At 40.7% G+C, this 22,916-nt stretch overlaps 2 protein-coding genes across 5 annotated transcripts in view; one reads left to right on the forward strand and one right to left on the reverse strand.

The window, feature by feature from the left end:
• glrx (glutaredoxin (thioltransferase)) lies at positions 1-8,917 on the forward strand. Its single transcript, XM_078248007.1, has 3 exons — positions 1-295; positions 3,324-3,455; positions 8,450-8,917. The coding sequence occupies exons 1-2, from the start codon at positions 89-91 to the stop codon at positions 3,435-3,437; spliced, it is 321 nt and encodes a 106-aa protein (XP_078104133.1). The 5' UTR covers positions 1-88; the 3' UTR covers positions 3,438-3,455; positions 8,450-8,917.
• The window catches only part of rhobtb3 (Rho related BTB domain containing 3), a 24,454-nt gene continuing 7,259 nt past the window's right edge, over positions 5,722-22,916 (reverse strand). Inside the window, exons 6-13 of one of the 4 annotated variants that reach the window (XM_078248006.1) lie at positions 21,965-22,160; positions 21,601-21,797; positions 16,443-16,552; positions 14,805-14,910; positions 13,794-13,967; positions 9,796-9,962; positions 9,369-9,465; positions 5,722-8,590 (exon numbers count right to left, since the gene is read on the reverse strand). In XM_078248006.1, coding sequence (XP_078104132.1) covers positions 8,472-8,590; positions 9,369-9,465; positions 9,796-9,962; positions 13,794-13,967; positions 14,805-14,910; positions 16,443-16,552; positions 21,601-21,797; positions 21,965-22,160 — 1,166 coding nt within the window. In that variant the 3' untranslated portion in view covers positions 5,722-8,471. Of the gene's footprint in view, positions 8,591-9,368; positions 9,466-9,795; positions 9,963-11,043; positions 12,590-13,793; positions 13,968-14,804; positions 14,911-16,442; positions 16,553-21,600; positions 21,798-21,964; positions 22,161-22,916 lie in introns of those variants that run through there. The other 3 variants (XR_013501857.1, XR_013501856.1, XR_013501855.1) reach the window with 3 other exon arrangements.

Genomic DNA, 22,916 nt, shown 5'->3' on the forward strand with positions numbered 1-22,916 from the left:
AATTGACAAAACGCAGAGCGACGGTCTTTGTTCTCTGCCTTTGATACGACTTTTCCCATCTTCTGACTACTTGACCGAGCGACTTGAAATGGCGCAACAGTTTGTGCAGACTAAAATTAAAGGAGACAAAGTGGTGTTGTTTATTAAGCCCATGTGCTCGTACTGCATTATGGCAAAAGATGTTTTGTCAAAATACAAATTCAAGCCGGGACATTTGGAGTGTATTGATATAAGTGGACGCAGCGACATGGACAACATGCAAGACTATTTCCTGGAACTCACCGGAGCCCGCACGGTAAACACAAAGTTGCTTAGTCATATACAACCGAAGTGTTTGAACAACCTGAAAACACAGAAAGGTTACCCATGTTAATCTCATGATATTATGTGTACCTTTTTAGAGGTGGAAAAAGTGGAAGTCATTTTAATCTCACCACAGACGATGAATTAACGGTTCTATAAACTCCCGGAAGTTAAAATAACTGTCGACAATGTTAGCTGTATTATTAGATGTAGACATTTCTGATTAATTTGCTGGTTGTTATTCATTTATTCTGACTACATGATCCCCATGAAATCCATAAATGAGGAAAGTATGGTGGAATCAATAAGGGAGTCTTAGCAACAACTTGCCTCACCTGGCTAGCCTTTTATTGTAGCCACATTAAGTCAGAAAGTCAGAACATGATGAAAGAATTGTCAGTTTATAAAATAATGGTTTAAAACTGTGTGTGTGACACACACAGTCCATAAAAAATCCATAAGTGAAGTGGATCATATGAATCCAAAATAATATAGATAAAATCCTGTCACGTATTATGCAGTGATGGAGGAAATCAGATTCTTTTCTGTAAAAAAATACTCCATTAAAAGTAAAAGAGTAAAATAACTCAAAGCAAAAAATGTGTGACTATTAAATACTATATAACTAGATTATTTATTACTCCTGCATTAACATAAAAGCAGCATTTTATTGTTGTGGTTGGTCGAGGTGGAGCTAGTTTGGAACTATTTTGTATCGGACTGCAACTAATGATTATTTCTGTATTAATCTGCTGATTATTTTCTCCTTTAATCAATTGACTGTTTGGTGTGTAAAGAAAGGCCCAATAACTTCACAATGCTTGTTGTCCAACCAAGAGTCCAAAACTCAATTATAAAAAAAAAATCAAATAATTAAATAATAAATAAGCACATTTTTGCATTTGAGAAGCTGAAAAATGTTTGGCATTTGTGTGCATGAAAAATGACTTAAACAATATCAAATAGTTGCCAGTTAATTTTCTATTATTGCCAAATATGGCCTTATACACCCAGAGCTGTTAAAGGGATACACTAGTTCCCATGATATTAGTCTACATCACACATGTCAAACTCAAGGCCCGCGGGCCAAATCCGGCCCCTTGCTAATTTTTGATCCAGCCCTTATATACATTTAGTTTCACAATACATTTTGGCCCACCTAATTTTTGTCACTTTTCACATTTTTTCCCGACATTTTTTATGCTTTTTCCAAACGTTTTTGCCATTTTCTTCGACATTTTTGTTGACCAAACTGTAAGTGAGAAGACTATATGAGACATGCAATAATACAGTCAAAGATATTTGACTTTTCCCATGACATAAAAGCAATACACTCTGTGTCTGGCCCTTGATATGATTCTCATTTTCTAGTGTGGCCCTTAGGGGAGTTGAGTTTGACACCCCTGGTCTATATCCACGACCTTCCACTTCCGGGATTGCTCCGTTGCTGCCGGAAATTCTGCCGGATGTCACTTTCTTTGTGTTGGAATTTTAAACTCCAGTGGGTTTCTGAGGACTATGGTTAACTGCTCCTCAGATCTCTGCAGGGTAAATCCAGACAGCTAGCTAGACTATCTGTCCAATCTGAGTTTTCTGTTGCACGCTAACATCTTTTGAACGTACACCAAAACAAGTTTATTCCCGAGGCTATTTTGGAGGCACGGTGGCTCTGTCCGACGATTGTGAATGGTTTAAAGTAGGGTTGTCAAACGATTACATTTTTTTTAATCGCTGAATTTCTATAGTTAATCGCATATTTTATCACATGATTAAAATTCTATTATTTTGCATTTCAGAACAGTTTTTAAGTACAGATTAACAATCGAAAGCAATTCTTACCAGTGTATCTTGATTGGGAATCAAATGAATGCAAAGAAAGTTACTTTATGAACTTGATTTTAAGATTTGTAATTATTTATTTACTGTTTAAACAAAAGAAAAATGTGTGAATCTGTCATTATTGCACAATTCCTCCATGTACCTAATTAAAAACTAAAAATCCCTATCCTTACCAGAGTCAACATAGTGTTTAGTAACTCCTAAATAATGTTGATTACTCACTGACGTCCAGTGATCGCCGGTTAATGAGACAGCGTTTGCAGCACCTTGCAGCAGTTCTACTGTGGCTGCTTTCTCCGTGTCATACAGGCTGTGTGTGGGGCTGCTGTCCCCCTCGACGGCAATGAGACGGGTCAGAACATGCCAACTGTAGTACGTCTTTAAGACCCGAGTCCTCTACGATGCTGACAGGTCTGCAGTTAGTTGCCACCCGTTTCGCAAGAGCTGTAGTCATTTTTTGGGATTTGGTTTCATCCACAGGTCAGCAACTAGTAGCACTCTCCAAAATACTGCTTTGCCTGAGTGGGTAGCATGCTAACGGGTTGCATCATGTTAACTGTACTACTATGCTTAGCTCGTAGCTGGTAGCGTCAGCTTGACGTGCTTCGGTGATATTTTAATTCGGCTTTACACAACGTGCATATGGCTTTCGACTTGTCTACGAGCCGTCAGGGGTTTTGGAAAATAAAAAGCTCCATTCAGAGTTATTGCTGCTGTGTTTCTCCATCATGCCTGCAGCCTGCAGCAGCAGGATGTGTTACAAGGAAGTGGCAGCTTGATGATAAGTAACGGTGCTGCAAAGGGTCAAAAATAGTAGCCTGTTAGGCACGACACGAAGCCCAGTGAAGTGTAAAATAAATTAATTAAATATATGCCGACATGCGATTAATGCAATTAAAAAAAAATTAACGCGTTATGCTCGGCCCTTAATCGCATTGCGATTAACGCATTAATGCTGACAGCCCTAGTTTAAAGATATGCCACTAAACCAGAGCACGTTTTTCTCCCATCCAGTGGTGTATGGACTAGCCAGACCCTCCTCCGCAGCGCTGTGAAGGAAGGTCTGGCAAAGCGAAACTACCATGATATCAACATTATGGCAGAAATGGTACAGAAATGTCTTGTGGTATAGGCCTATGTCATGTCGTCCAACTTTGTACTTTGTATTGATTTGAATGTAGGTCCCACGGGTGTTCATCGGTGAGGAGTGTGTTGGAGGCGGTAGCGACGTAGAAGCGCTGCATAAGAGTGGTCAACTGGAGAGCATGCTGCAGTCTATTGGAGCCCTGCAGTGACCCGCTCCAGACATCCAGGTACAGGACACTGCACACTGGGCACATACTTGCACACTCAAGTGGAAGACAGAGTTTCTTTTCAACCTGGACCTGGACCTTTCCTATGTGTTTGTGTCTAAGTGACTGATGGGAACAACAATCTTTGACATTGGTCCAGTATTAAGCAAGATCGCAGCAGTTGGCAGCTGCGAAACAAGCTACAATGTAAGTTAATAGGGTAATTGTCCAGCTTGTATTTACCTTCACAAAAGTGCTCGTTTTGCCACTGACAGGCTCAGATTAATATTCTAAGTGTCTGACAACATTATGGAAAGGATCCCTTCAGAGATAGACCTTTAAAACCTCTTTAAGTCCTCTCTGTTTAACCAGAAACCGCTCTGAAGTGTACGGTGGCCCTGACGTGCAAATCGCAACAGCAAATCATAAAACACGACGGCAAATAGGAAAACACGACAGCAAATAGGAAAACACGACAGCAAATAGGAAAACACGACAGCAAACAGGAAAACACGACAGCAAATATGAACACTTCAACAAATCATAAAACACAACGGCATTAACTTCTACCGGAAAAGGTAGGGCCTATCTAGCAGAGGACGGACCCTCTTGATTGGACAGACGGACTGTCTCTCTGTTAAAAGTAGGCGCGTTTCTGTGTTTTTCACCTCTCCTTCCTGTTAAAAGACAGACAGTCTGTCCAATCAGGAGGGTCCGTCCTCTGCTAGATAGGCCCTACCTTTTCTGGTAGAAGTTAATGCCGTTGTGTTTTAAAATTGTGTTTTCATATTTGCTGTCGTGTTTCCCTATTTTCTGGTGTTTTCCTATTTGCCATCGTGTTTTCATATTTGGCATTGTGTTTTATGATTTTCTGTTGTGATTTGCACTTCAGGGCCACCGTAGAAGTGACTAGCCCTAAACCCACCAGACTCCATTTAAAAAAAACAATACTTTTAGCGTGTATAGAGCCAACATATTTTTACATGTAAGTCGGTAAACTATGTGTTTATTTCAACCAAAACTAGAGTTGTGATGGTTGGAAAAGTGGAAAGACGACCCAAAACGGCTTTTCATAGTTTTATTTAGTTTCTGTCGACTTTGTGGGTTTAGCGAACGCAATTTCGCAGATGTTTTTATGTTTAAAAAAAGGATCTTGCTCTTTAATAGAAAGGTCAACCTCCTTAGAAATCCTTTCCATAATGTTGTCAGACACTTGGAATATTAATCTGAGCCTGTCAGTGGCAAAACGAGCACTTTTGTGAAGGTAAATACAAGTTGGACAATTGCCCTATTAACTTACATTGTAGCTTGTTGTTTCACTGGTGCTGACTGCAGCAGTCTTGCTTAATACTGGACCAATTTCAAAGATTGTTGTTCCCATCAGTCACTTAGACACAAAAACATTGGGAAACTATGTGGGTGTGGGAAATTTAGGTGGGTGTTGCCCCTCAGAAGAGCCAGAACAGGTCATTAAGTGTATAAATTAGTAACAGTAAGCTCGCATTAGTGTGGAAATAAATTAAAGGATATGAGATGCCCAAGGTTGTGCTCAAAGAGATAAGAAGTAATTGCTTGGGGGTAAGACAGGAGTAAAATGTGCTCTAGGCCCACACTGTATCACATCCTGACGGAAATGTACAGACAAATTGAAGGAAATGCCTGAATAAATGAGTGAGGAAACATAATGAATGCAGATACTTGCACACAGTGCACGAGGGGTCACTGAATGGTTTGAGGAGTATAAAAACAATGTTAATCATATGCTATAGCCTTCACAGTCACCAGATACAAGATTTTGAAACGCATTCTACTGAGATCAGACTATATGATCTCACCCAGAAAATGGCCTGACCCAAAGACAAAGGCCAATGTCTTGTTGTCTGTCGTCTTTTAGCCAAGTCATGGCAAGAATCAAAGACTGTGTTCGCCTAATCTGACACAGTTTCAAAGACAAATCTATCATGTAGTCTGATCCTGGAATTATAAATATATCGTGCAGTCTAATCTGGAATTATAGACGGCATGCTCCATCAACATTAGCAGACCACCAAATGAAGGAATGTATTTTGGAATAACGATGTTCATCCCTCCAGTAGAGTTTGAGAGACTTGGAAAATCTATGCCATGGAGCATTGAAGCTGTAGTGGAGGCTTGTGTTTACACTTTATTTCTTATAATTTGTCACCAATCTGCGTAATGAAAGGTTGATTTTCCAGAGGGAAGGGGAGGAATGAATGCTGTGCAATAATTTACAAACGGCAGAGCACAGACATTGATCCAGTCTGTGTTATGTTCATTCTAAAACATGTCTTTATTTAAATTCAGACATTGTGTTATCTACAGTCTGTACAACACTGGCCCAGTGGAGCCACGTGTGTCTCCACGCACTGGGTGTGTATGCAGCACTGGAGTACACTTTGTTTTACTGTCCCGTTTTTCAACTGATATTTACTCATTTTCTTTTCAAGAGAAGATTGGGATTTATCTGAAGATTAACTAGTGGACACAAACTGTGATTGTTGTGGTGCAGCAGCAGGTTAAATATACACCATGTGGTTAACGGTACCAGCTCTATGTACATTGTCAAAATCTCACAGTGGTGGTAGCTTTCTTGTACTACGTACACAGCCTGCTGCTTCACCTCTGCTGACGTACTCTACTACGTATTCAATACAAATAGTTTGACTGTTAATGACTGATCCATCCACTGAATAAAAAATAGCTGCAAAATCTCACAATTGATCTTTTTTGCTTTCATTTTTTTTTGACGGTTTATCTGACAAATGAAGTTCTGTCTTTCTGTACCCCCATTTTATTTTTATAATCATGCACCTTTTTAAGTAAATACCAGTGAAACAGTAGACTGTAAAAAAGTGTGATCCAGTTTTCTCTACTACGAATGTATCAAAAAAAGGTCATGTCATAATCATGTCCACACAGTAAAAAAAATAATTGCAGCACCAATAAATCATAGATATCATATGAATAAAAACAAAAAAAAAATTAGGATAAAATAAATATTGTGTATCCACCCAGAGGCATTGTGGTTTTTAGTGTACCAACATATGTCCATGATATGGTTGTTTTTCCTAAATCTCTCTACAAAAAGGCTTTTGCCTTTTAATGTGACAGAACCATTATTATTTGTTTATGAAACCGATAAGGAATAGTTTCAACATTATTTCCTATTAACCTGCAAAGGAAATTGTCACACAGGCTTTAAATGAAATAAAATATATATATATACACACACATACATACATACACACACATACATAAACACACACACACACACACATTTGTTGTTGTTCTGGATTTGGTGTACAAAACACGTTTTTGATACAGGCAATGTATGTATTTGAAGATTTCATTTCAAGCCATTTCTGAATGAAAGTGAGATGGCCTCTTTTGACACAGACAATGACCAAAATGTATTCCATCTCACATGGTAATAAAATCGGTCTGACAGTGAGACACTGATGTTGCATCACAGATCTGAAAGAATCTACTAAACAAATTGTATTTAAAGTGGCCCTGCTCGTCTGCTAAACTGAGTTTTTGACGGACTACAGAAGAAAATGAGCATGACTGTGCTACCGGTCCAGCAGCATTACCAGTTGCTTTTCACGCTGCTCTCAGTGGTAATGTAGGTCACCGCTCGGCTGAAATACTGATCGGGCCACAAAGAAGTGTGAGGCTGAAGTTATTTCAGCTTAAGCAAAGCTGCAAGTTCACACGTTCGCAAGTAAAAATTTTCGATCCAACAGGACACAGATGCATCATGAGCCAAGGTTTAATTTAAAGGTACAGTTCAACCCAAAATTTAAAAAAAACACTTTTTTTTTCCTCTGACCTGTAGTTCTATATATCAATCTAGTCTAGATAGTGTGTGTGTGTGTGTGAGTTGCCCGGTGTTGGAGATATCGGCCGTAGAGGTGTCTGCTTTCTCTGCAATATAATGGAACTAGATGGCACTCGGCTTCTGGTGCTCAAAGCGCTCAAAAACTCAACAGCGATGTGACCCGGTTACTCAAGATAATCCACAGACCTGGTTGTGAGCACTTTCATGTGGGAACTATTTTCTTTCTACCGAACTACACTCACCAACTGTACCACCGCGCAGAAGGAAGCATACTCGTGGACGAGAGGCTCATGCTCGTGACACGTAAACATTAATGGCGTCCTCCTTGGTTGAGCTGTAGTTTTAGCTAGCTCGGGTGAGCTAGCAGTATCGGTTAGCTAGGTTCTAAGTATTGGTTAGCTCAGCCGAGGAGGACGAGCCTCTCGTCCATGAGTATGCTTCCTTCTGCACGGTGACGCTGTTGGCGGGTGTAGTTCAGTAGAAAGAAAACAATAAATGAGTAGCACTACAGGTATGAGGAAAATATGTTTTGATTTTGGGGTAAACTGTCCCTTTAAGACGGAGCAGTCATGTGTCCAGCGTACAGAAGGTACTCATCCCCAGGTATCAATTAAAGAAGAAAACACAGCACAGTTTCCTTCCTGCTTTTTCAAACTGAAGTTACATAACTGTAGTTTAAACCCGTGTACAGCACATGATCCCGGCCTTTTTCCAACAGATGTGTGGTCATTTGACATATCTGTACTCGTAACGGAGCCATTTTGTGTCACTGTTCATCGTCGAAGTCCACCATTTTGCATCGCCCAATATAAATATAATCTTTCACAGAGCCCCTGGTCAGTGGCCAGCTGGTCATTCTAAATTCATATTGGGTTTTAAGGATCCGTCTTTTTGTATTACCCTTGATGGAATAGTCATTACGCAAAGGATGCACAGTCATTCCTCCAGGGGAAGAGAGGCGTGTCACAGCGGTGTATGTCACTACTCCACAATGTTGTCCTATTGGTTAAGGAGTTGTATGTCCCTCAGAATCAGCCCTTCATCCAGCAGAACAAACCATTCATTCTGTCTGTTTCTCCATGTGTTAATGACTTTGTCTTTATTTTCTTCCTGGTCTCCCTCCTTTGCTCCCCCCCTCCCCTGTTTTCCACAGGTTTTAGGCATCCAGGTGGGGATCACATGACTATGCAGCGGGACTTGCGTAACTTGCGTCGCCGGTGCTGGTACTCGCTGAGCTCCTGCAGGTAGCCTCTGGACGGCCAGCGGAGCCTCTCTACCTGCTCACGCTCCTCCTCTGGAACACAAAAAACATATAAACTCAAATCTACTGCAAAACACAACTGAACCCTTATCGCAACAGTTGCTGTGCATATATACTCACAACACCCACTACACTAACACATACAGTAATAACTCCATGGATTGTTGCCATGAACACCGCCAACAAGGCTGAAATATCTCATACGATTTAGTTTACACCAACCAACGGTGATCAATCATGTGCTGTCTCCTTATTCTGTCCTTTGACTTGGCTTGTGCCCTTAAATACCCGTCCGAATGACCTTAAACGATTCTTGTGTGTATGACTAATGATGACAATAAAATGTGCTACTGCTACTAACTGGAGCAATGTTGCTGTTAATCGTTAACACCGTTTATGTGCCTATTAAATGCATATGGCTACAACAACTGAGAAGCAGTGAGAGGTGTATATACTGTATAATTTGAGCATAAACCTAAAGTATTAAGCATACTATAAGGATGCGCTATTCTGAGGGGCTGATGAATTAATACATACTGCCATATTGTGCTATATGGCAGCATAGCATAAAATGCAGAGCTTTTCACAGGTGTCAATGTTCTCAAATTGTGTGATAAATTCACTTTCTATTCTCCAAAATGTTCAAAGCGACAACATGGTTACTAGTGTCTAATTTTAATTTACAATTGATTGTTGGACACCTGGATTACATCTCATGTGTTTTACTGGTTGGCCATTTGACAAAAACATATCTGAGACAGAGACTTTTTCAGACATTTACTACGCCTTTTTTTTAAAATCACACACTGACCTGAGAGCTCCAGGAAGTCAGGTTTGTGACTGAAGATCAGGTAGTTGTTGGAGATAAAGTGGAGGAGCCAGACATACAGCTGCTCTGCATTGTGGCACTGAGAATCAATTCAAACAGACATTATGTCAAATAGCAATGATTCTCTTGAGAACTAATGCTTTTTGACAGATAACAATGAATAACTTGCAGATGGATGCCCAGGGCTACTGCAAGGTAAAAGATAGGTATTAAGCTTGCCACAGAAAAACAACATGCATTGGGCAATCTTGACAAACCGCAAGATTTCCTCTATACACATCATTTGCATTTTGGTGGCTTAAGGAAATGTCACATCATGATAGTAGTAATCAGTTTACACAGACAAGCATACCTCCTGCAGGTCTGTGGATGCTCTCAATTCATCTCATACACTCAAAAATGCACTGACCTTTGCTCGGCGGAGTAGTCGAATCACGCTGATACCCGTTGACGACAGCTCTCTACTGGGCATGCTCTGAAGGTAAGCGCACACACACACTTCACACAGATGCTGCAGACGTTTCACCTGGTACATCTCAGCACAGACCAGCACGGCCATGGCCTGCAGTACGCTGGCTGGACACACAAACACACACAGAACTGCCTTATACCCTGCATATGCACAAAGTATTACACATATACTTATAACATCATGTAGAATACACTTTATCCCAGGTTTATACAATAGCTGGATACATTTTAAAGTACCTCTAGAGGAAATCAATGGCTTAAAAATGCTCCCCGAAGTAAGGAAAGTGTTTTTATGATTATTGGTCTAAATGTTTGGAACAGAGCCACACCAAGATTGCCCCAGGAAACTTTAAACAACCATTTAATTAAAGGATTTAGTGCATCTTTTTCACACAAAATAAAAAAAGTCCTATCAGTTAAAACCACATCTAGCAGAATTTAAAATAATATTATTTGGCAATACACAAGTTGGTTTATCTGCACACCACACACAGGGTGAAAATAGAAAACACACTGACATGGTTGAATGCTGGGCAATGTTGCCAACTCTTTTCCAATAAAAGTAGTTAGCACTAGCTCCAAATATCGTCAGATCGCGTCATACGCTTATTTGCATATTGCTGACATCATCATATGAATTGCATAACGCTTAGTGGCTGTGTCTGCTGACTGCCTGCTGCTCACAGCCGAAAGGGGAGAGGGAGAGGGAGAGAGACCCATTGCTGTTTTCAGAAAGCCGTACACTGCAACTACTCTGAGCAGCATGCATGGAAATGAATTACAATATAATATATCTCAATTTTCCCCTGATAGTCTGAAGTCACTAAGTTCGTTGCTAGTCGTTTTTAAGAAATAAAATCGCTAATCGGGTCTGAAAAGTCACTAAACCAGCGAGAAAGACGCCAAGTTGGAAACGCTGATGCTGGGCCCTCTCTGTGTAAAAAAACGAATATCTTACAGTAAGTGAAAATACTATAAATCCCGAAGTGCTCGACTCCACAGAAAATGATTACCTTACTCCGTAGTTCCCCTCATCTCTACAGTGAGTTTTAGCGTCTTTCAGCTCATTGTTTTGGTTTTACAGCCCACAACTTTACAGTTTGATTTACTCTCACTGCTTTCATGAACTGTGTTTCCAGCACCAGCTGTTTTGAGAAAAACACTTTAAAAGCCCATTGTACACTACCTGCTCAGCACCGAACAGCAGACAGACACAGTTAGCGACTAGCTGGTAAACACAGTGGAACTTTCAGCAGCTAAGGAGCCAGATATTTCTCTCAGGAGTTGGTGGAGACCAAAACAGCTAAACATAGAGTAGATGGAATACATATTGAAGTTATATTTGTCATGTAGCAGGAAACACAGCTCCAAATATTGTTTCATGTTTGCTTGATGTTTACACATTTGCCAGAACAATTATTTTTTATAGACCTTTTCTTAATAATTGTTTACAAAATGCTTTTAAAGAAATAGACAGGATGAACCAAATCTATCTGTTCGAATTAGGCCCCAAAACATAATACTGACACACAACTTTAATCACAAACCAAGAGTACAAGCATCATATATTTATGACTTTATATTTCTATCTTATTGTCCTATATTTAAGTCATATTGTACTCCACACAGTCAATTTTTTAATATCTCAGATTGTGTATCGGTTTGATGGATCCAACCGATTTCATGAAACTTTCTGCATAAAACCTCATCATTTCTATGATTACAGCAAGGATTATCATCACATAGACTACATCTCAACCTGTGCTTTGAATAGTTTAATGTATTAATTAATTTTATTTTTAATTGTATACGTTTTATTGGTCCCCAGTGGAGAAATTACAATGTATTGAACTGAATAGAGCTCAGTGGTCAAATCACATTAAATACAACAAATAAACAATTTCCAATTGCTCTTTCCAAGCTGTCAAATGATATCCTCATACAATTAACGTCAATGTCAATCCTATTATGTAATGTCTAAATGGCAAATCAAATGACTCCTGATGAAACACCAAACACCACCCTCGCCATCCTTCACCGATTCTCTGCATGTGCCGCTGACAGGCTGATGCAGCAGCCGTACAGAGGCTTTGTTCTGTTCAGCTGCACAATCATTTAAATGAACAGTAGCAATGTATTCTACTATAATGCAGTATATACAGTATACAGTATTTATCTGAGTGAAATACTCTGATAGCATTCCTCCTTTGATTTCACACCCTTAGTTTTTGTCGCTACTGGTGGCGTTACCTTGTTATTAACCTTGAGTGCTGAGCTCTTACATAACAGTGCAGCGGCGGCAGCCTCTGGAGCGGCTTCATGGCTTTAATTTCCTGTTCCCATGACTCAACCTGAAGCTGTATCTCTGGAAACAGCTTGCTTTCCCGGCCTTGTACCTAAGCTGGATCTTAGGGCTGCTTGCTGACATTTTTCATCAAAACATCTCATGCCACAAAAAAAGAGGATTGTCAGCTCTCAGTAGCTGGTTATTCAGGGCAGATTATTATGAGCCTTTATATTGTCTATTCTGCACCTGTGTTATACTTGAAGGGACAATTTGTAATTAGCTGTACTTCTGTAAATGTACGTTACAGTTTTAGGGCTTTATCTATTAATTAAAGAACGTAATGTATTGTGATGTCATGAAAACACTCTCTCTCTCTCTCTCTCTCTCTCTCTAAACACAACAAGAAGCCTTTATGATAGTTCAGCTCATCCAGTTGGTTTGGAACCTGTTAACAAATAGCAGACACAGAGCAACATGAGCATTACATTGGAGTCCCGTTGGACACTATTTACTCGCATTTACTGTTATTGTTTGGTCCACATACTGTACTCCTGAAAAACATACCTGTGTCCCCTTTCTAAATGTTTGACTGTGTTCTCTGGTCTTTCACCTTGACTCTAAGCCATTTTGTCACTGGAAAGGTAGCATACAGTCGGTGTGTGTAATTCTGTGGACTGAAAACAGCCTACAGTTTTGAAAGAACTAGCATTATTTGGTTGGTCTGGCCATAAACCAAAAAAAAAAAGTTGCCTTTTCAGTAGGATCAACAGTATCCGGAGTCACTTGATTCAGTTTTAAAATAAAAAAATATTGATTAATGTAACTTTTAGATTGTAGAAACAAAATGTAATGCCAATGCCATCACCAGAAAGAATTATACCAATTACTTTTAAAAATGCAGCGCACAATGTGACAGATAGTGGCAGAGGAAAACAACCCGTGAGTTGGCATTATTAAAAGCGGATACGGTAGTGATGCCACGGCTTGATTTTGTCACCACTAAATCTAATTTAATTTTAAGCTCAGTGCTGTTCTCGGCGAGCCTCCTGAGACTGACACTGGCAGCATGTTGCAGTCACACAGATGGTTGATATGACTTGTCATCTGTGTTTTGTTTTGGGCTGCGCCTAGTGAACGAGGCCTCGAGGAAAACACCACTGTACCTCCCTCAAGTGTTTGGTAATGGTGCTTATTTCTGCGGCACATTAAAATGACATAAAAGGTCTTTTGTCCTTGTGTAACAGACTGTTTGTCGGTCCGATCCATGGCATCTGAAGTGACTTTCATCTCAGTCACAAATCAACCAACCGTCTATTTAAGTTATCGTCCCTTATTAAACTAAGCAAACTCTATTTTTATTTACAGCAAGAGCCTGAGAGACTAGTTATAGACGAGTGATTGACATGCTGACCGAGGGTTTCCCAGTGCAATCAATCTCACCACCAAACAAAATCTGCTTCAGGGATTAATTAATCCACAAGATAAAGAGGAGGGAAGGTCAATTTTCTTACTATGTTTCGGCCTCCAATTGGAGATGCGTGTGCAGTTTTTACGTGCTATTTAGGCACCTATAACTGGACACTTGTAATACAGTAGTGGTCACAGTGGTGTACTTGAGGACACATCTGGCTTGTGTGCAGTAAACTCACCAGGACAGCAGGAGTCAGTGTAGAGGTACTCCAGGAAAGACAGGAAGGTATCTGAGGAGACACCGTGAATAGGCACCACTCGGCTCCGGGCCTCTGCATACTTCCCACTGAACATGGCCGCCATGACGTCACAGCGTGCCACCAGCACTGCTCGGTGGGCTGGCAATACACTCCCTTAAACACACACACACACACACACACACACACACACACACACACACACACACACACACACACAAGCAAAATGAACATCTATGGTTAGAATTTCAGAGTTGCTAGGAATGTCCCAAAGAGCTGTGAAGTGAAATGCTTAAGAATATAAACTGTTACATAATTATGTACTGAGTCTTGACTGATAGTTACCATCAAGCATCTTTGATGTAAAAATGTTTGGAGACAATCACAAACAAACACATTTTGAATAATTTTCAAAAGGTCAAACGACACGTCTCTTTTGCCTCATCACATAAGTGTAGAGGCTGAACCTAATTCAATTTGGCCTGTTTGAGTGATGATCTGCCATAATGGGCCATTTAAATGAACAGGAAACAAATGACATGTAAAGTCTGGGCACAAGTCCTTCTGACATATTCGCTGTCATTAGGTGCCAGACGTTGACAGCTCTCACCACACTCCGTCAGCACGTTGGTGTGTGTGTACATCTGGTAGAATTTTGCTCTGTGACCTCCAAGAGTTTAACTCACAGCTCAGAGCTGCAAGGATAAGAAAAGCTTACACTTTTTTATGAGATAAATATTGATCAGGAAAGACTTTGGGGCATTATTTCTGGATTTCTCAGTTTGATCCTTTAATAGAGAATGAAACAAGACAGAAACGGAAGGTGGCCTGTCCCTCGGACCATTTTATCTTATTTAGCCTCCAAATGGATGCCCAGGTCCGGAACTGAGATCATAATTCAATCATGGCTAATTAAATGTGACCTTCCTCTGCTGTGTGACGGTGCATGCATTTGTAAATGTGTGTATGTCGAACAGATAGGCATGGACCCACCTTGCACCATGAAGATGACATCAGAGTAAAGAGGAGAATTGAAGAGGTTGACAAGAGTCTGGGGGCCGAGCTGAGCTGCCCGGGCACTCGGGGTGTCCTTGGGGCCCTACACACACACACACACAGACAGTTAACATTCCTCTGCTGGATGTTAGGTACTAGTTACCAGCACAATTGCCATTCTGTGCATCTATCTCAGCTCCCATGTGGAATACAAATGGCCTCTCTGCCAGTCTTGCTTAGCGCTACCCAAACATACTTGAACTGCAATGCCAAGAACGACATGACGGAACTGGCTAACACTGAAAACAGACTGGGCACCACACGCTCGTCCAAACGGTCTATTTATTAACACATTCCTGCTCATGTTAAGCCTTCAAAGGATGCATAATGAAATATATGTATATACGCTGTACTGCAGTGCACAGCAGGTGAAATCAGTAGAATGAGAATAGCTGCCAGTGTGTCGTTTTGGAGTGTATGAGCACACATGGTTGTGTTAAGTCCTCAAATGAGTGTTGTCAAAGAATCCGATTACCATTACGTGACCTTTCTCAGTCAACTGAAGCACAAAGAACTTCATATTCTCGCACATCTCTGCTGCAGACGGAGCGCTCAGCAAACAATAGAGTTCTTCAATAGAGGCAGCTACAGAATCAAGCCTTTTTGATTTTGTAAATCAATGGAAAGCTTATGGAAAGCAAGTTTAAGCCGGTCTCGCAGAATGAGACAACCCGCCTGGGTAGCTCACTGGGTTGAATGTGCGCTCCACGTACAGAGGCTCAGTCCTTGCCACAGCGGCCGTGGGTTCGATCCCGACCTGTGGCTCTTTGCTGCATGTCATTACCCCTGTCTCTCCTCTATCATGTCTTCAGCTGTCCTATCAAATAAAGGCCTAAAATGCCCAAAAAATAATCTTAAAAAAAAAAAAAAAGAATGAGATGACCCAGAGGTGTTTGCAGAGGACGAGATCAAATCCCGACAGGACATTAGGGTGTCTCATTGTGTTAAAGTGGCCCAGCCGTCTCTCGGTGTGTCAGCTCGTCTCAACACTGCCTCAGGTATGAAGACCTAGATCCGTCCAGATGTGCTGGTGGATGCATGGTGCCAAAGGCTCGTCAGACACAGCCATGTCATATCTCCTGATCGCTCTCTAATTGTTAAAGTCTGCTTCCTATTACACAGAATCACCTCAAGTTTTCACACGGACACAATACATTACAGATGTGATGCTGCGGTTTTTCACATAATGTTGGATTTATGGCTGATATCCAGTGTGAACTCCTTACAGATCTGATGCTGTGTTTTAGCTCCTTTGAGAGCATCTTGTTTATTTTGTCCTAATTCCCACAGTATCTGAGAGGTGATATAGGCAGTAATTATGTTAATAAGCTAATTATAGCCACATTATTACTGCGCTGTTTCAAAACAAGGTCTTCCTAATTAAGGCGTTAGTCTGCAACAACAAAAACGTGTTTATACCTTCAAAGAGAAGAGAGACACATTATAGATATTTAACCTCTTTTGGTGGGTAGGGCTGTTAGCATACACATCATAAGATATTGCAGTCAACAAGAGTATGTGATTTTTAGGAAATTTGTGTGTAAGAGAAGTAAAATTTGACATTAAAGACCTCACCCTGTCTCTGCCGATGAGGGATCGTATGCGTTCCATAAGCTGAGCCACTGCTAGCGAATTCTTCAGCTTCTCTTCCAGGGCCTCCTGGAGGTGATCCCACTCCCACGCTCCTAAAACATCCACAAACTTTTTTTGGACCGACAATGATACAGTTTACAGAAACAAACAGGAAAACTATTTTCTAGCTGACACTGTTTCGAAACACCCACATACTTTACACTGAACAAAACCTGTTTTTGACAAAGTCGGCTTGTTCTAAAATGTGTCTGCTTATATAATCCATGGTGGTTATGGGTGGGACACCGAGTCCAGATTCCATGAATGTCAGAAACAGTGACCCAAAAGCCTTTGGAAAAAACACCAGTGGCCAAATTTGCCTCCAAGTCAACTGGTTAATATGTTTTATTTACATTTATTTTACTTTAATTTTGGTCAGTTTTAAAAATAATTATTTTTCCAGTTGGTTGCTGGTAATAATGCCATTCCAAACAAATATAATACAGCAAATATGTTTTAAATACATATAGTATTAAAGCATAACATGCATTAAATATAGCATATTTTAGCATATTTACTAGTTTTACTGGCTAAAGCTAAAAACACAGTTAACTACTGTGTTTCAACAAGAGTCTACAACCATGCTAGCAGCTCTGTGAGACTGTTTTTAGATACAGCGGTGCTTTCACCTAAATGCTAACGTCAGCATGCTAACACGCACACAATGACAATGCTAAAAAACTGATGTGTAGCCATAGTGTGTAACAGGTCATCTTTGGCATGCTAACATTTGCTAATTAGCACTAAACACAACGTTCAGCTGAGGCTGATGGGAATGCCAGTTGTATTTGGTCATAACAAAGTATTAGACAAATTGAAATAAAGTCCTGATGATGCCTAATGGCAATAAAAGGGTAAGGGATCACATGGATCAAGTGATTACAATTGTTGAGACATTTCACTTCACACCACAAATGTTAAAATTATAGATATACAATACATAAATAAATAAATAGGGAAATAGGAATTTAGGCTGTAATATACAGAAAGTTGTCACCAAAAAGGAAGTGAAATATAAGGTAAAGCCCTTCACCTTGTATTTACACTGCATTTATTCACTTCAGTAGTCCTTTATAAAGCCTGCAGAGCCCGGCAGCTTGATTGGGGTGGCGCACTCTGTCTCACTGGGACATAAACAGACTGTTGAGGGAAGAAGGGAGCTGGACTGGGTAGGATTACTCTCATCATTAGTTCATAATGATGGTATTTGGGCTGATAGAGGGATTACCTCAACACACGGTGCTGGATAATAACACTGCATAGCACAGACACCCTGTCACAGGCAGGGTGAGAGATTAGCTCAGGAGCTGTGGTGCTGACATATGATGCAGCAAAAAAACTACCCCAAAAAACTGAACTGGATACACTGGGAGATGCTTTCATTTGTGAGATGGAAAGGAACAGGATAAAATAGAAAATGCCTATGCAAAAAGCTGCAGAAATGCTTAAATCATTTCTACATAATCTCACAAATAAGTTCCAGTGTTGGTGTACTCACCCATCTACCCAGACACACGCACAGACAAACACAAATGCTGAGATATATTTGGGAACAAGTTGTACAGATTAACACTAATTTCATGGAGGATTTCCTTAACCTTTTCCATAACTACTACATTCCTGACTCTAAATCGTAACCTGAACAAGGACACAAAGCAGTATGCTTTGTGAGTCTTCAGTTGCAGGAAAATTAAATTGCAACACTTTTTTCCCCAGTAAGACATGTCATCCCAAAAAACAACTAGTCTGTATAGTCTAAAATTGACCACCAAATTATGCCAGGATGACCACAAACACACAATGTTTAGTCTGTGTCGTACACATTATACATGTGCGTAACATGCAAGCACACAATAGCAACCAAGTGCCAAACTCAATAATTCAGCAGCACACTACACAAGGAGACAGAGTCTCACAGTGTTAACATCACACACGCAAAGTCATGGCCTCTGTGACTGTCCACACACACACTCAAGTGACAAAAACCCCAAGCATGGAATAATACCATGAGTGTGACGCTGTGCATTTACAGAGACATTATGTTGTAGAAATGAGCACTGCTAAGCCAACAAAATGAGCTACAACTGACAAATGACTGGAATTGAATTGCAAACAGAGGATATTCATCCCATCACTAGGAATGCAAAGTACAGCTAGTTGTGGATTTACTGCAAATGAACACCAAGCATTGGCTCACTGTGATCCCAAGGTGTCTGTGGGAGAAAGAGGCACACATTCACATGCAATTAGCCAATTCAAGACAATACACTAATACAGAAATAGACACACTGTATGTGAGGTCAGCTGCTTTAGACCCACTATTTTGAAGGTTAACATTAGTCATTTTTCACACAAGACTTCACACTGTTTCCCTGCAGTGTTTTATGGAAACGTGACATTTGTATTGTGCTCTGCAAATGAACACATTTTCCACACACACACATTAACAGTATGCTCTAGTGCCCTTAAACACTCCACCCCCTCTCTCACCCTAACATCTAGCCATATTCATTTATCGCCCTACATACAATTTTCCACAGACTTACTTACCCATATTCCTCCTATCTTACACACAAGGACTTGTACATGCATCCATGAAAGCACACACTGCACCCTCCATCTTTCAACCGCTGGCTTTCTTATTCTCATTCATACAGTCACTCACAGAGACTCAGTCTAACCCTGTAATCTTCTTTCCTTCTCCACTCACCCTTCACCAGCACACATACACACTCAGCTTATGTGTTTTAGCTTTGTGTGTCTGCCTTTGGTGTATATGTGTGTGTCAGACAATTCTGCTCACATACATGTTATGAGGAGGTCATGAATCAGATGTTAGCGCAGCTTTTTGCCATAAGGACTCCTGCACGACATGCAGCCTCCGATGAAGCGCTGGCGTGCACAGGCGCAGCAATCTAACATGCTGCAAGCACAGCACTGCAGATTCTGAGCCGCAGACTCAGAAGATTTTCATTATGCCACTGATGTTGCAAGAGAATTTCACACAGCTAACTAGGCTTCATATGCAACTGGAGAACATTTTGGATGCAAGTGCCACAATTTGCCTGTATCCTTTGAGGTAAAGTAAATATAAGCTACTGTTAATTTTACATGACAGTTTCATCACAGAGTTAATCATTTGTTGATGAAAATATGAGGCTACTGTAACAGGCTACAGAGTCCGATTTTATCAACAAATCCCATTAGCCATTCAAAATGATGGAAGTTCAATTTCTGCGAAGAACTCGCGCAGTGTACCAATCCATGTGTCCGTAATGTTAAATGGAACTGAGCTGGGTGAAAATTAAGGAGACATGAGTGGCCTGGGGCATTAAAGTACAAATACGGGTTAAGAAAGCAGTTTGAGATCACACTATTACATGATGAATGATCCAAAACTTGATTAAAATACTACAGTCGCTTACTATCAAGCACTTTCAATTCGACTGATTTCTGTTCCTCACCATAATGGAACATTGGACAAGATTCAATAGCAAGCGAACTGCCTTCAGCAGCCAGGGGACATTAATCATCCCATTTAAAATATTGGAAAAGGAGTAACTGCTTTTGGGGAATGGAGTTCCCATGCTGTGAATGTCAGTCCAGCTCTGTTAGCTGTATTTTAGTCTATATCCTTCGCGTTCCACTACCAAGATTGCTCCGGTGCTGCAGGAAATTCCGCCGGATGCATGTATTTTCTGTTTCCTTCCACTTTCTGGTGGGTTTATGAGGACTATTGTTGACTGCTCCTCAGATCTCTGCATGGTAAATTGGACAGCTAGCTAGACTATCTGTCTGACTATCAATAAATTTAACAGTTTGTAGAGCTTAGAAGCATGAAATGACAGATTTGTGATATGATATGTGCATCACACTTTTATTTTTAAAAAATCCAGATTTCTCTGGACAAAGTGCATGTTGGCCACTGTTTTGGAGACAGTTTTGTATTCTGATCTCCACTTTCTATCCTGTTGTTGTGATTTAGGATAACTTTTAATACAGAAATAATTTGGAAGCATTCACTAGAGTTCACGTCTGATTAACTCACCCCCTTGTTATATTTGAGGGTTTTAGTTGTATACTTTGCTGTGCAGTATACTTGGATTCCTTTTTAATAGCAGGGTGTTCTTTTTGAAAATGACCACAATGACAAAAAAAGACAAGAGTCTAATCTATCAATACATATATTTAGAGTATTGGATGGATTGCCATACAATTTGACATGGATGAATTGTAGGCTAATCACTTTGAGGATCATTCTGGTTTTCTAAGTCTTCTATGATAGCCCACCACAAAAGCCCACTCCTCCTTTGGCTGCCATTCTTTCCAGTTTTCAGCTGCCAATTCATTCCACTGGAATGAATTACAAAAAACCCTAAAACTTGAAACACTTATTCCATTCGTTGATTTTAAAGTACTGCTGTCTAGGCTCTTGTCCGACCGCTGCATGTGTTAACTCTCTTCCATCATTCATGCAGTATTGCACACGTTCACTTTATTGTCTCTTATGCCCCAATGCATAGTTGGCACAATCTTACTTGCACTGCTGTCATATTTGTTTAATCTCTGTTTAATGTTTCTTGCACTATTCCATTTGTACAAACTGTATACATATTCTGTACTACACTCAGTATTCATATTTGATCCGTATTTTTTCGTAGACTCTTTGTTGTATTTTGTATGTTTATATTTTTGCATATTTAATGTGTAACTCTATGTTGTCTCGCACGTTTTATGCCTTGTCTTAGCCAGGTCGTGACCTGGTTAAATTAAAAAAAAAATTAAAAGCACATTTTATATCCTTGTTTTTGAACTAAAACAAGCAATTTTAATATGTCATCTTTGGCTTTAAGAAATTGTATTGTAGAGAATTATGTAACCAAATGATTAATCAAGAAAATAATCAGCCTACTCAATGTCCATATCCATGTAACTTTTCATAGTACCAGCAGTCAGTGGAAGTTCTACATAGTGCTAGCCTCTCACAAGCAGTGGAGTGTTGAAAAGGTTAAATGGAAATGAAAGAAATTTCTGGAAAAATACACAAAACAGCAGATTTAAGTGGTATCTGAGTGTGCTGTGTTTGACTGGTGGTTTTTACCTCTATAAATGAACATGAGTGTCTCCCACAAGCACATACACAGAAGGGGGTCCTTCACCACCAGACGAGAGAGACGTCCTGTCAGGTGCCCCTCTGATCGGGGCATGTCATCAATAATCCCCCCGTCCCAGGTGGAGAGCAGCGATTGGGGGCCTCCATCCCGCTCTCTACAAACACACCGCGACTGGGGGCGTTCCCTGTCCAAACAGAGGTGAAATTCAGCACAAAATCCTTCAGTTACACAAAAGAGGAGTTTGCAGAGAGAGAGAGAGAGAGAGAGAGAGAGAGAGAGAGAGAGAGAGAGAGAGAGAGTTGAACTCCTGCTGGCTACAGGCTCCTGTAAACAAGCTTATATCTCTCCTACCTGGTCTTGTGCCCCAGGAGCAGCTGTCTGAAGTACGGACTGACAGCACACAGCACAGCCGCGTGCGCCCACCCCAGTTCTTTCCCAGAGTCCCCGGCGTAGAAAGCCACATCGGCGAACTGCATGCCACGCTCCAACAACCACTGCATGTCCTGGGAGAAGCTGGACTCCTCTACTCGGATGGGGGGGAGACGTGCTGAACGGAGGGAGGAAGAAGGAGCATGGAGAAAGAAAAGGAGAGGGGGAGAGAGGAAGATGGAGTCAGTTACTGCTGATATCGGAATTTTCAAAAACATAAAAGGGGAAATCAACCAGATTTGCACCCCAGAAGTGTTGTAATGTACACTTTAGGTGTTCTCTTTCAGTCGACTATAGGGGGCTTTCCGACCGGAGGGATTTTTGCAGTTCTTAGAACTAAACGTTCTTAGAACACTTTTTTCGTCGTGTTCCAACAGGAAAAATGTGGGGATTTTTAAGTTCCTCTGGCCGCAGTAGCGTACTTTTTTAGCTCCTACTTCAGAGCAGGGTCTTTTCCCTTTTCCCTTTTCCTAGGAGTACTTGATTGGTCGAACTTATAAGTCACGCCCACTGCCAACTCGGAAACTTGCAGACAGAGCAACAACCAACAACAGGACATTTTTAACAATTTTCACCATCTTACTCATCATTAAATTCACTTCTGACAACGTTTTAGGCGAGAAATTAACTGTTAGATTTCGAATATAGGCAGTCTTGTGAAAATTGATGCATTGACAATTTGCTTCAAAGTTTTCGGAGTTCAGAAGCTCCATGAAGTGAGGCGACAGCCAGCAAGCGCCTGCCCCGGCTTCTAGCTCGTTGCTCAGCCAGTCATGCTCAGACACCTCGCTGTGAGCTGGAGGTCTCTCAGACCGCTCTCGTAAATAAGAGGCTTTTTTATTTCGCTGTTGACGGTTCGTTTGTTTAAATATCA

This window comes from Sander vitreus, chromosome 4, assembly GCF_031162955.1.
Source record: "Sander vitreus isolate 19-12246 chromosome 4, sanVit1, whole genome shotgun sequence".
In the NCBI taxonomy this organism is placed as follows: Eukaryota; Metazoa; Chordata; class Actinopteri; order Perciformes; family Percidae; genus Sander; species Sander vitreus.

Excerpts from the sequence above, each read along its gene's own strand:
- glrx (XM_078248007.1), top strand. The coding sequence starts at position 89 with ATGGCGCAACAGTTTGTGCAGACTAAAATTAAAGGAGACAAAGTGGTG. Across the intron at positions 296-3,323 it reads AACTCACCGGAGCCCGCACG|GTCCCACGGGTGTTCATCGG; the intron begins GTAAACACAAAG and ends ATTTGAATGTAG.